Source organism: Bombina bombina, chromosome 9, assembly GCF_027579735.1.
Source record: "Bombina bombina isolate aBomBom1 chromosome 9, aBomBom1.pri, whole genome shotgun sequence".
NCBI classification, from domain to species: Eukaryota; Metazoa; Chordata; class Amphibia; order Anura; family Bombinatoridae; genus Bombina; species Bombina bombina.
Window position 1 is genome coordinate 28991656 of NC_069507.1, and position 12944 is coordinate 29004599.

Sequence of the window (12944 nt, forward strand, 5' to 3'; positions counted from 1 at the left end):
CCTTTACTTTACTTTAATCTCATGGGATTTCACCACAATTTTGTGAGATTTCATAGTAAACCTTTTTAAAGTGGGAATTATAAATAAATTTACAGTGCTGCACACTCCCTTGCAAATCCTAGAAAAGCATATGGATTGGCTGCTTAAAGTCCCTTTACAACGGGATAGGGCTACTGCGTAGATTTTGAAGTAATATCTTTCTTGTCTAAATAGAGATGATCATGTGATATTTTCTAGTCAGCCTTTTACAGATATGTGGCATCACTTTCAAGCTATTCATCATTTTTAGTAGCATATCCCTTTAATAGTAAATTGTAATGAAAATATGTTGCAGAAAAGAAATCCACATTGATAAAAAATGTAAAAAATACATTTATACTCAGATACAGGGACATTGTGCCAGGGCCGGGCTTCCTGGGTCCAGGAATGATGTGATCCAGTACATTTTTTAACCCAATGTTAGCCATCTGTCATAATGATAACATTCAGCAGATTAAGGTTTAATAAGAGAACATAATTATACCCAGCTAATGGACCTCACTGAAAAGAATTTTCTCTTAAAAAGACAAAATAAAAAAGACAAAATAAAAAAAGACAAAATAAAAAAGACAAAATAAAAAAGACAAAATAAAAAAGACAAAATAAAAAAGACAAAATAAAAAAGACAAAATAAAAAAGACAACACTATTAGTTCTCTCTGTGTCACCTCTGTCACCTGCCACCTGATCGAATTATAGATGTGTTATCTGCTTATCGTATTTATTATGGAAAATAACGATAAAATAGGCGCTGGATCTTAAAGGGACATAAAGCACATTTTTTTATTTAATGATTCAGATAAATTTAAACAACTTTCCAATTTACTTCTATTGTCAAACTTTCTTCATTTTTTCAGTATCCTTTGTTGAAATGCAGGAAGGTAAATTTCAGGAGCATGCACGTGTCTGCAGCATTATATGGCAGCAGTTTTGTAAGAATGTTATACATTAACATGAGCACTATATGGCAGCACATTTTCCTATCACACAGTGCTCCAGACGTGCACACTACCTATCTGCATAGCCCTTCAATAAAAAAAACAACACGAGAATGAAGCAAATTGATAATAGAAGTAAATTGAACATTTTTGGAAAATTCTCTATCTGAATCATAAACAAATATTGTGGGTTCTGTGTTCCTTTAAAGGATTTGTGATTTATGTTTATATCACAGGCTGTAAATTCTTCATGTCACAGTTTAAAAGAAAGATTACAGAAATAGTCGTTTCCATCATTTTTATCAGCACCCTTTGGCTTCTACCTCTGGCTGGGTACCTGTCAGACAGTAATACCGAATGCAGCTCTCCGACTTACATTTGTTGTCAATAAGCATTAATACCTGTAAAGTTGTATAAGCTGTGTCTGTCAGCCAATGAACACTAATTATGTTGTGTGAGTTGTGTCTGTCAGCCAATGAACACTAATTAATTTATCTGAGTCTTGTCTGTTAGCCAATGAACACTAATTCATTTATGTGAGTCTTGTCTGTCAGCCAATGAACACTAATTAATTTATCTGAGTCTTGTCTGTTAGCCAATGAACACTAATTCATTTATGTGAGTCTTGTCTGTCAGCCAATGAACACTAATTCATTTATGTGAGTCTTGTCTGTCAGCCAATGAACACTCATTTTGTTGTGTGAGTTGTGTCTGTCAGCCGATGAACACTAATTAATTTATCTGAGTCTTGTCTGTTAGCCAATGAACACTAATTCATTTATGTGAGTCTTGTCTGTCAGCCAATGAACACTAATTCATTTATGTGAGTCTTGTCTGTCAGCCAATGAACACTAATTCATTTATGTGAGTCTTGTCTGTCAGCCAATGAACACTAATTCATTTATGTGAGTCTTGTCTGTCAGCCAATGAACACTAATTCATTTATGTGAGTCTTGTCTGTCAGCCAATGAACACTCATTTTGTTGTGTGAGTTGTGTCTGTCAGCCGATGAACACTAATTAATTTATGTGAGTCTTGTCTGTCAGCCAATGAACACTCATTTTGTTGTGTAAGTTGTGTCTGTCAGCCGATGAACACTAATTAATTTATGTGAGTCTTGTCTGTCAGCCGATGAACACTAATTTTGTTGTGTGAGTTGTGTCTGTCAGCCGATGAACACTAATTAATTTATGTGAGTCTTGTCTGTCAGCCAATGAACACTAATTGTGTTGTGTGAGTTGTGTCTGTCAGCTACTGGGCACTAATTCTGTTGCGAGAGTTGTGTTTGTCAGCCAATGAACACAAATTAATTTACATGAGTCTTGTCTGTCAGCCAATGAACACTCATTTTGTTGTGTGAGTTGTGTCTGTCAGCCAATGAACACTAATTTTGTTGTGTGAGTTGTGTCTGTCAGCCAATGAACACTAATTAATTTGTAAAAGGTTTTGTCTGTTAGCCAATGAACACTAATTAATTTGTATAAATTTTGTCTGTCAGCCAATGAACACTAATTAATTTATGTGAGTTTAATCTGTCAGCCAAAAAGCACTAATTTTGTTGTGTGAGTTGTCTGTCAGTCAATGAACACTAATTATTTTGTATGAGTTTTGTCTGTCAGCTAATGAACACTAATTAATTTGTGTGAGTTTAATCTGTCAGCCAATGAGCACTCATTTTGTTGTGTGAGTTGTGTCTGTCAGCCAATGAACACTAATTCTGTTGTGTGAGTTTTGTCTGTCAGCCAATATATACTAATTAATTTATTTGAGTCTTGTATGTCAGCCAATGAACACTAATTATGTTGTGTCTGTCAGCTACTGGGCACTAATTTTGTTGTGTGAGTTGTTTCTGTCAGCCAATGAACACTAATTCTGTTGTGTGAGTTTTGTCTGTCAGCCAATATATACTAATTAATTTATTTGAGTCTTGTATGTCAGCCAATGAACACTAATTATGTTGTGTCTGTCAGCTACTGGGCACTAATTTTGTTGTGTGAGTTGTTTCTGTCAGCCAATGAACACTGATTATGTTGTGTCTGTCAGCTACTGGGCACTAATTTTGTTGTGTGAGTTTTGTCTGTCAGCCAATGAACACTAATTAATTTATGTGAGTCTTGTATGTCAGCCAATGAACACTAATTATGTTGTGTCTGTCAGCTACTTTGCACTAATTTTGTTGTGTGAGTTGTTTCTGTCAGCCAATGAACACTAATTAATTTATGTGAGTCTTGTATGTCAGCCAATGAACACTAATTAATTTGTGTGAGTTTAATCTGTCAGCCAATGAGCACTAATTTTGTTGTGTGAGTTGTGTCTGTCAGCCAATGAACACTAATTAATTTGTGTGAGTTTAATCTGTCAGCCAATGAATACTAATTTTGTTGTGTGAGTTTTGTCTGTCAGCCAATGAACACTAATTAATTTATGTGAGTCTTGTATGTCAGCCAATGAACACTAATTAATTTGTGTGAGTTTAATCTGTCAGCCAATGAGCACTAATTTTGTTGTGTGAGTTGTGTCTGTCAGCCAATGAACACTAATTAATTTGTGTGAGTTTAATCTGTCAGCCAATGAATACTAATTTTGTTGTGTAAGTTGTGTCTGTCAGCTAGTTAACACTAATTTTGTTGCGAGAATTGTGTCTGTCAGCCAGCGTGCACCAATACAGTTGTATACATTAGGCTGTGCATTTCATCCAGTGAGCAGTAATACACCTGTATAAGTCTAGCAACCAAATTAAAATAAATACAACTGTGTAAAGTAAGCCTGTCAGCCAATGAGCATAAATACAACTGTGTAAATTAAGCCTGTCAGCTAGTGAGCACTAATACAGCAATATGTGTTATGCCTGTCAGCCAGTGAGCACTAATACAGCAGTATGTGTTATGCCTGCCAGCCAATGAGCATAAATACAACTGTGTAAATTAAGCATGCCAGCTAGTGAGCACTAATACAGCAGTATATGTTATGCTTGTCAGCCAGTGAGCACTAATACAGCAGTATGTGTTATGCCTGTCAGCCAGTGAGCACTAATACAGCAGTATGTGTTATGCCTGTCAGACAGTGAGCACTAATACAGCAGTATGTGTTATGCCTGTCAGCCAGTGAGCGCAAATAAAGCAGTATATGTTATGCCTGTCAGCCAGTGAGCACTAATACAGCAGTATGTGTTATGCCTGTCAGCCAGTGAGCGCTAATACAGCAGTATGTGTTATGCCTGTCAGCCAGTGAGCGCTAATACAGCAGTATGTGTTATGCCTGTCAGCCAGTGAGCGCTAATACAGCAGTATGTGTTATGCCTGTCAGCCAGTGAGCGCTAATAAAGCAGTATGTGTTATGCCTGTCAGCCAGTGAGCAATAATACAGCAGTATGTGTTATGCCTGTCAGCTAGTGAGCGCTAATACAGCAGTATGTGTTATGCCTCTCAGCCAGTGAGCACTAATACAGCAGTATGTGTTATGCCTGTCAGTCAGTGAGCACTAATAAAGCAGTATGTGTTATGCCTGTCAGTCAGTGAGCACTAATACAGCAGTATGTGTTATGCCTGTCAGCCAGTGAGCACTAATACAGCAGTATGTGTTATGCCTGTCAGTCAGTGAGCACTAATACAGCAGTATGTGTTATGCCTGTCAGCCAGTGAGCACTAATACAGCAGTATGTGTTATGCCTGTCAGCCAGTGAGTGCTAATACAGCAGTATGTGTTATGCCTGTCAGCCAGTGAGCGCTAATACAGCAGTATGTGTTATGCCTGTCAGCCAGTGAGCGCTAATACAGCAGTATGTGTTATGCCTGTCAGACAGTGAGTGCTAATACAGCAGTATGTGTTATGCCTGTCAGCCAGTGAGCACTAATACAGCAGTATGTGTTATGCCTGTCAGCCAGTGAGCACTTAAACAGCAGTATGTGTTATGCCTGTCAGCCAGTGAATACTAATACAGCAGTATGTGTTATGCCTGTTAGTCAGTGAGCACTAATACAGCAGTATGTGTTATGCCTGTCAGCCATTGAGCACTTAAACAGCAGTATGTGTTATGCCTGTCAGCCAGTGAATACTAATACAGCAGTATGTGTTATGCCTGTCAGTCAGTGAGCACTAATACAGCAGTATGTGTTATGCCTGTCAGCCAGTGAGCGCTAATACAGCAGTATGTGTTATGCCTGTCAGCCAGTGAGCGCTAATACAGCAGTATGTGTTATGCCTGTCAGACAGTGAGTGCTAATACAGCAGTATGTGTTATGCCTGTCAGCCAGTGAGCACTAATACAGCAGTATGTGTTATGCCTGTCAGCCAGTGAGCACTTAAACAGCAGTATGTGTTATGCCTGTCAGCCAGTGAATACTAATACAGCAGTATGTGTTATGCCTGTCAGTCAGTGAGCACTAATACAGCAGTATGTGTTATGCCTGTCAGCCAGTGAGCACTTAAACAGCAGTATGTGTTATGCCTGTCAGCCAGTGAATACTAATACAGCAGTATGTGTTATGCCTGTCAGCCAGTGAGCACTAATACAGCAGTATGTGTTATGCCTGTCAGCCAGTGAGCGCTAATACAGCAGTATGTGTTATGCCTGTCAGCCAGTGAGCACTAATACAGCGGTATGTGTTATGCCTGTCAGCCAGTGAGCACTAATACAGCAGTATGTGTTATGCCTATCAGCCAGTGAGCGCTAATACAGCAGTATGTGTTATGCCTGTCAGCCAGTGAGCACTAATACAGCAGTATGTGTTATGCCTGTGAGCCAGTGAGCACTAATACAGCAGTATGTGTTATGCCTGTCAGCCAGTGAGCGCTAATACAGCAGTATGTGTTATGCCTGTCAGCCAGTGAGCACTAATACAGCAGTATGTGTTATGTCTGTCAGCCAGTGAGCGCTAATACAGCAGTATGTGTTATGCCTGTCAGCCAGTGTGCGCTAATACAGCAGTATGTGTTATGCCTGTCAGCCAGTGAGCTCTAATACAGCAGTATGTGTTATGCCTGTCAGCCAGTGAGCGCTAATACAGCAGTATGTGTTATGTCTGTCAGCCAGTGAGCACTAATACAGCAGTATGTGTTATGCCTGTCAGCCAGTGAGCACTAATACAGCAGTATGTGTTATGTCTGTCAGCCAGTGAGCACTAATACAGCAGTATGTTTTATGCCTGTCAGCCAGTGAGCACTAATACAGCAGTATGTGTTATGCCTGTCAGCCAGTGAGCACTAATACAGCAGTATGTGTTATGCCTATCAGCCAGTGAGCGCTAATACAGCAGTATGTGTTATGCCTGTCAGCCAGTGAGCACTAATACAGCAGTATGTGTTATGCCTGTGAGCCAGTGAGCACTAATACAGCAGTATGTGTTATGCCTGTCAGCCAGTGAGCGCTAATACAGCAGTATGTGTTATGCCTGTCAGCCAGTGAGCACTAATACAGCAGTATGTGTTATGCCTGTCAGCCAGTGAGCGCTAATACAGCAGTATGTGTTATGCCTGTCAGCCAGTGTGCGCTAATACAGCAGTATGTGTTATGCCTGTCAGCCAGTGAGCTCTAATACAGCAGTATGTGTTATGCCTGTCAGCCAGTGAGCGCTAATACAGCAGTATGTGTTATGCCTGTCAGCCAGTGAGCACTAATACAGCAGTATGTGTTATGTCTGTCAGCCAGTGAGCACTAATACAGCAGTATGTGTTATGCCTGTCAGCCAGTGAGCACTAATACAGCAGTATGTGTTATGTCTGTGAGCCAGTGAGCACTAATACAGCAGTATGTGTTATGCCTGTCAGCCAGTGTGTGCTAATACAGCAGTATGTGTTATGCCTGTCAGCCAGTGAGCGCTAATACAGCAGTATGTGTTACGCCTGTCAGCCAGTGAGCGCTAATACAGCAGTATGTGTTATGCCTGACAGCCAGTGAGCACTAATACAGCAGTATGTGTTATGCCTGTCAGCCAGTGAGCGCTAATACAGCAGTATGTGTTATGCCTGTCAGCCAGTGAGCACTAATACAGCAGTATGTGTTATGCCTGTCAGCCAGTGAATACTAATACAGCAGTATGTGTTATGCCTGTCAGCCAGTGAGCACTTAAACAGCAGTGTGTGTTATGCCTGTCAGCCAGTGAGCACTAATACAGCAGTATGTGTTATGCCTGTCAGCCAGTGAGCGCTAATACAGCAGTATGTGTTATGCCTGTCAGCCAGTGAGCGCTAATACAGCAGTATGTGTTATGCCTGTCAGCCAGTGAGCACTAATACAGCAATAGGTGTTATGCCTGTCAGCCAGTGAGCGCTAATACAGCAGTATGTGTTATGCCTGTCAGCCAGTGAGCGCTAATACAGCAGTATGTGTTATGCCTGTAAGCCAGTGAGCGCTAATACAGCAGTATGTGTTATGCCTGTCAGCCAGTGAGCACTAATACAGCAGTATGTGTTATGCCTGTCTGCCAGTGAGCACTAATACAGCAGTATGTGTTATGACTGTCAGCCAGTGAGCGCTAATACAGCAGTATGTGTTATGTCTGTCAGCCAGTGAGCGCTAATACAGCAGTATGTGTTATGCCTGTCAGCCAGTGAGCACTAATACAGCAGTAGGTGTTATGCCTGTCAGCCAGTGAGCACTAATACAGCTGTATGTGTTATGCCTGTCAGCCAGTGTGCGCTAATACAGCAGTATGTGTTATGCCTGTCAGCCAGTGAGCACTAATACAGCAGTATGTGCTATGCCTGTCAGCCAGTGAGTGCTAATACAGCAGTATGTGTTATGCCTGTCAGCCAGTGAGCACTAATACAGCAGTATGTGTTATGCCTGTCAGCCAGTGAGCATTAATACAGCAGTATGTGTTATACCTGTCAGCCAGTGAGCACTAATACAGCAGTATGTGTTATGCCTGTCAGCCAGTGAGTGCTAATACAGCAGTATGTGTTATGCCTGTCAGCCAGTGAGCGCTAATACAGCAGTATGTGTTATGCCTGTCAGCCAGTGAGCACTAATACAGCAGTATGTGTTATGCCTGTCAGCCAGTGAGCATTAATACAGCAGTATAGAGTTGTGCCACTCAGGCATTGAACATTAATACAGTTATGGGTTCTGTCTAACAACCAATGATAACAAATTGTGGGCCAGATTACGAGTGGAGCGCAAATTAACGCTTTCGCTCAAGGATTAATTGCTCTAGAAGTAAGCTTTTTGCACTCATAAGTTTGCTCTTGTTTTACGAGTTGAAAGTAAACTGTTTTCACTCTTGCACTAACCTGACTAGAGCAAAAAGTCGAAGTTAGAATATTGCGTACGCGTTTATGTATTCCCCTGTAGAAGTCTATAGGAGAAAAAAAGTGGGAAAAACCCCCCACTCTTGTGCAAACCGATCACACAATTAAAACCTTTATTAAATATGAATATTGCATAAATATGCTTTAACGTTTTTATCTACTTAACTGCAATGGTCTCCAATGCACTTATATATATCTATATATATGTATACGTATGTATTTATGTGTTTATATGTGTATATATGTATACGTATGTATTTATGTGTTTATATGTGTATATATGTATACGAATGTATTTATGTGTTTATATGTGTATATATGTATACGTATGTATTTATGTGTTTATATGTGTATATATGTATACGTATGTATTTATGTGTTTATATGTGTATATATGTATACGTATGTATTTATGTGTTTATATGTGTATATATGTATACGTATGTATTTATGTGTTTATATGTGTATATATGTCTGAAAATACATACATGGCTGGTTTATTGGCTGATTGGCTGCGACTCTGCAGGGGGCAGCATTGCAAAAGCATTTCACTAGAAATGCTTGTGCAATGATAAAGCCCAACAGCGTATGCCCCTAAGTGTACTTTGTAATGTATTCTTGATGTGTTTTGTGCAACTTTTTAGTTTCACGAAACAGTTAACCAGAGCTCTAAAGTTTCGGTAATCATTTTAGCGTAAATCGTTATTGCACTCAAGTGATCGTGTTTACGAGCGCAAAACAGTTGCGATATACCCCTTATCGTTCGGGCACATTCTCCTTAATGAATTAGTAATCATGTTCTGTTACAGCAATTAAACCATCTTTGAACTTTGAGCTGCCAATATTACCTATAAGTAAAGGAACAGACAGCTGTTTGTGAAGAACTTACAACCTGGACAAAAAAGGCAGAATTCAAAAACGTATATTTATTGAATATGAAGACAATCTAATAAAGAAATTAAGGCAATGTTTGCAGCATGATATTGTGTGTTACAGCTCGCTCTCTCTGATGAACCATTAATGGTAATACAACATCAGTCGCTTCCTCCCCCACTGTGCACAGTCACAAGTAAAATATACAGTGCTAATCCCCCTCTTCGAGCCCAGAGGATTCCTACTTTGATGAATGATCATTTGCTACACTAAAACTCTATAAAAGGCATTTTTTCTGTTTTCCATATAAACTGAAGCTAAAATCTCCTTGGAGAGAGTGAGTGAAAATTTCCAAATAACTTTCCTTTTATGAAACTAATCCTGTTTAGTCTTAATGCTTCAGTGTGTTTTAGATTTTCTATCAACTTATCCAATATCAATCTGCCAAATCATTAAATTCATCCAGACAGAAGCACAACTGCATGTTTTGCTCTATCTTGGTTTAGTAAGACAGTAAACTAGAAGTGGTACAATAATTCTGTGGACTCCTGCTTTGTTTTGTGAAGATATAGATCCTAGGCTAGAAACTTTGTATATCCTTAAATCTCTTTTTGTTGTTTAATTCCTGCATGACATAAACTTGACTCTAAGGTTCTCTCTTAGTTTAATAATCTGAGTTTATAAATATGGTCCAGTGTTTACAACACATCATTTATTGGTCAGTAAAGTTTATTCAGGTTCCATAAGATATGTACAAATAAGAATATAGATATAACTTTACTATAGTTCTCAATAACTGTTTAGTTTTCTACATAATACATACTAATTCCAAAACTTTATGGCATCCCAGTCTATAAAAGGCACATTCATAAAACTCTAACCACAGGTCAAACCAGACTACAGGTCCATGGGTCCATGATAGATGATATCTTTTTAAGTTTAGACCAAAGCTGAAGTAAGTCATTTGCTTCCCATGTAAGAATATTTGGAATTTGTACTAAAGTTTAACCTGGATACATAAGTTTGAAAGTTCTGTTAAAGTGAGTTAGCCAGGAGTACAACATAAAATAAGGGCGTGATTTTACACACAATTCCAATGTGTGCTTCATGACGAAGTGGTGTATATTGCATCAAAAGCGGCATTTATGAGTGTGATTTATTTCTACATACATAGGAAAGAAAAAAACTTCACACCCTAATGAGGAAGAGACCTGATTAAAGCAGATAGGATTGGAGCACAGCAATTATCTGCTCCTATGTTTAGTATAAATGCCTCACGTACATTCAGCACAGGTCATTGGCATTCTAAGAGTTTTCATAACAAAGTGCCAAACACTTTCTCAAAGCAGAAGAAACATTTACCCTATAATAATTATATATATATAGGTAGTGGATAGCGCACTCCCACTCGCCAAATTCTTACAGACCAGGGTGCATATGCAGTTAAATAGAAAGATTCAATATATGCACTCTCTGGATTTACAACACAGCAATCTTTAATACGTTGTGACGTTTCGGGGTAAACCCTGAGGAAAGGGTGAATGCTCCAAAACGTCACAGCGTATTTAAGATGGCTGTGTTATAAATCCAGAGAGGGCATTTATTGAATCTTTATATATATATATATATATATATATATATATACATACACTCTTTTTTATTTTTCTTATTTTTTTTTCCTGTAAGGGTAAAAGCAACTCCTGAGAAATCCAGCCCTCATAAAAAGGCTGATAATTATATTTTAAAGTCCTGAAAAGCTTCTTCAGAAACAACTCACCACGATTCCGGTAAAGAGATTACGTACAATTAAAATGTTGATACAGTAATCAAATCTTTAAAAACACACTTTCCGGGATTTTGAAATGTCACCTAGAAATTGTCCATATGTTGTTTTTGGATATTTCACATCCCCACTGGAATGTGTGTCTGGGATTGTAAGAGTCTGTGCTCCCAGATCTATGGTTTCAGAAGTTTTTGTCCCATCCTGAGAGCTCATCTGGCGGGTCTTCAACTTCGGGGAGAAAGCTGTCGAAATAGCTGTGATCTGTGATGCTTTTGATCTGAAAACAGAGATGAGAGCAGGTGATCAAACAGCCTTAGACGGTGCTTGGTGAACAATATTTGTGTATACAACTGGCTAGATAAGTACATTAGATCTGAAATCTCCCTCTACCACAAAAACATAAAGAGCACAAACAATCTGGCAAGGGAAAAACTATGTAGGGCAATCAATCAAGAATCCCCAGTGTCTGTTCCTTTAAATGGGCATAAGCTAGCAAGTGACACGCTGTAATGTGCTATTAGTTCAGTATTACCTAAACAGGACTATAGGTAGATAGGTAGATCTATCATGCAGCGTATGCAACTTTCCAATTCACTTACATTATCTAAATATGCACAATATTTTTACATGCACACTTTCTGAGGCCCCGGCTTCTCCGGGGCATGTGCAAGATTGCCAGAATTTACATATATGCTTTTTGTGATTGGCTGATGGCTGTCACATGAGACAACTAACTTTGAAATGTAACAGCTGAAAAGAAAATAGAAAACAAACAGCGCCCACCGAATCAAGGTAGCTTTTTTACAATTTATTGTGCGCAAAAAGTAAAAGTATACACTTACAAGATAGTAGTGTTACATGTGCCTTTAAAAAATGATGATTGTCTTCAGCAAATGTCCGTTTTACCACTGACAGCGTGTAAGTTCAGAGTTCCGTGTTTAGATACTGCTCACACAGTCTTGCCGCCTCAGCTGTTCTCTCCTAACAGCGTAAGATGTTCTCCAACGAGAGCGGCTTAGGTACTCTTTCTTTGCTCGTCGCTGTGGTACGGTGCTTCAGGACCTATCCAAGGTTTGTCCTGTTTTTAACCCAACGCGTTTCTTTTGCAAGCGTGCAAACTTCATCAGGGGTATTTCACTCCTTTGCTTGACTGTCAATGTGGTCTAAATCTCAAACTTTTAAACTCCTAAACCGGATGTTACCTGACCATAGATCTGCTACCGGTACAGGTATAAGATTCTACTGGGTCCTAATGCTCCCTTTGTTTCATCCTATCTTTTTACATTGAATCAAATAGTTAAAAATGGTTAAAAATAGTAAAAGAACAGTTAATACAATTTTTTTTCAAATACATATATATATATACTTAAGAGCATGTTTGATATGTATATACCTCTGAAACAGATGCTTATATTTTAATAAAAAAACTATTGTATATAAAAAAGAGAGAAGACCTTCAATTGATTTATCAGATTATAGAAACTAAATTTAAATAATGAACTTATTATTGCGGATACAATTGTTACCTTCCTGATTAATCACCTGTTTCTCTAGATCTTTTGTTTTTTATTTTTTATTTGTTAAATAATTTTAACAAAATCAGATTGCTCAGTACAGTTTCTTTTAAGGCGTTGATATTGGCCTAACGGTACATTTTGTACCGTTAGGCCAATATCAACGCCTTAAAAGAAACTGTACTGAGCAATCTGATTTTGTTAGTGAAGCAAATATCCTAACAAAGAAGTTTAGGGAGAAGGGATATAAAGAAGAATGGCTGACAGAGGCCATGAGGAAAACTGATCTAATACCTCGGGAACAGTTATTAATTCCAAAAAATAATAATAATACCAAAAAAAACAACTTTGGAGAGGAACCTTTATTTATAACAACTTATTCTGAGGGGTCTGACCAAATTCGAAAGATTATAAATAAAAATTGGAAAATTTTAAAACAAGATCCAATACTATGCCCTTTATTAGGGGAAAAGCCCAAACTGGTATTCAGAAAAAATAGGGATTTAAAACAGTTTTTAGCACCCTCAAGATTAAAGGAAATTCAGAGAAC

General features: G+C 38.5%; 1 protein-coding gene across 1 annotated transcript in view; it reads right to left on the reverse strand.

Annotated features, from left to right (window-relative positions):
- Positions 1-10753: 10753 nt before the first annotated feature.
- Positions 10754-12944, reverse strand: part of LOC128639819 (cGMP-dependent protein kinase 2-like) — a 340069-nt gene continuing 337878 nt past the window's right edge. The window contains exon 19 of the mRNA XM_053692014.1: positions 10754-11157. Coding sequence (XP_053547989.1) covers positions 11062-11157 — 96 coding nt within the window. The 3' untranslated portion in view covers positions 10754-11061. The remainder of the gene's footprint in view (positions 11158-12944) is intronic.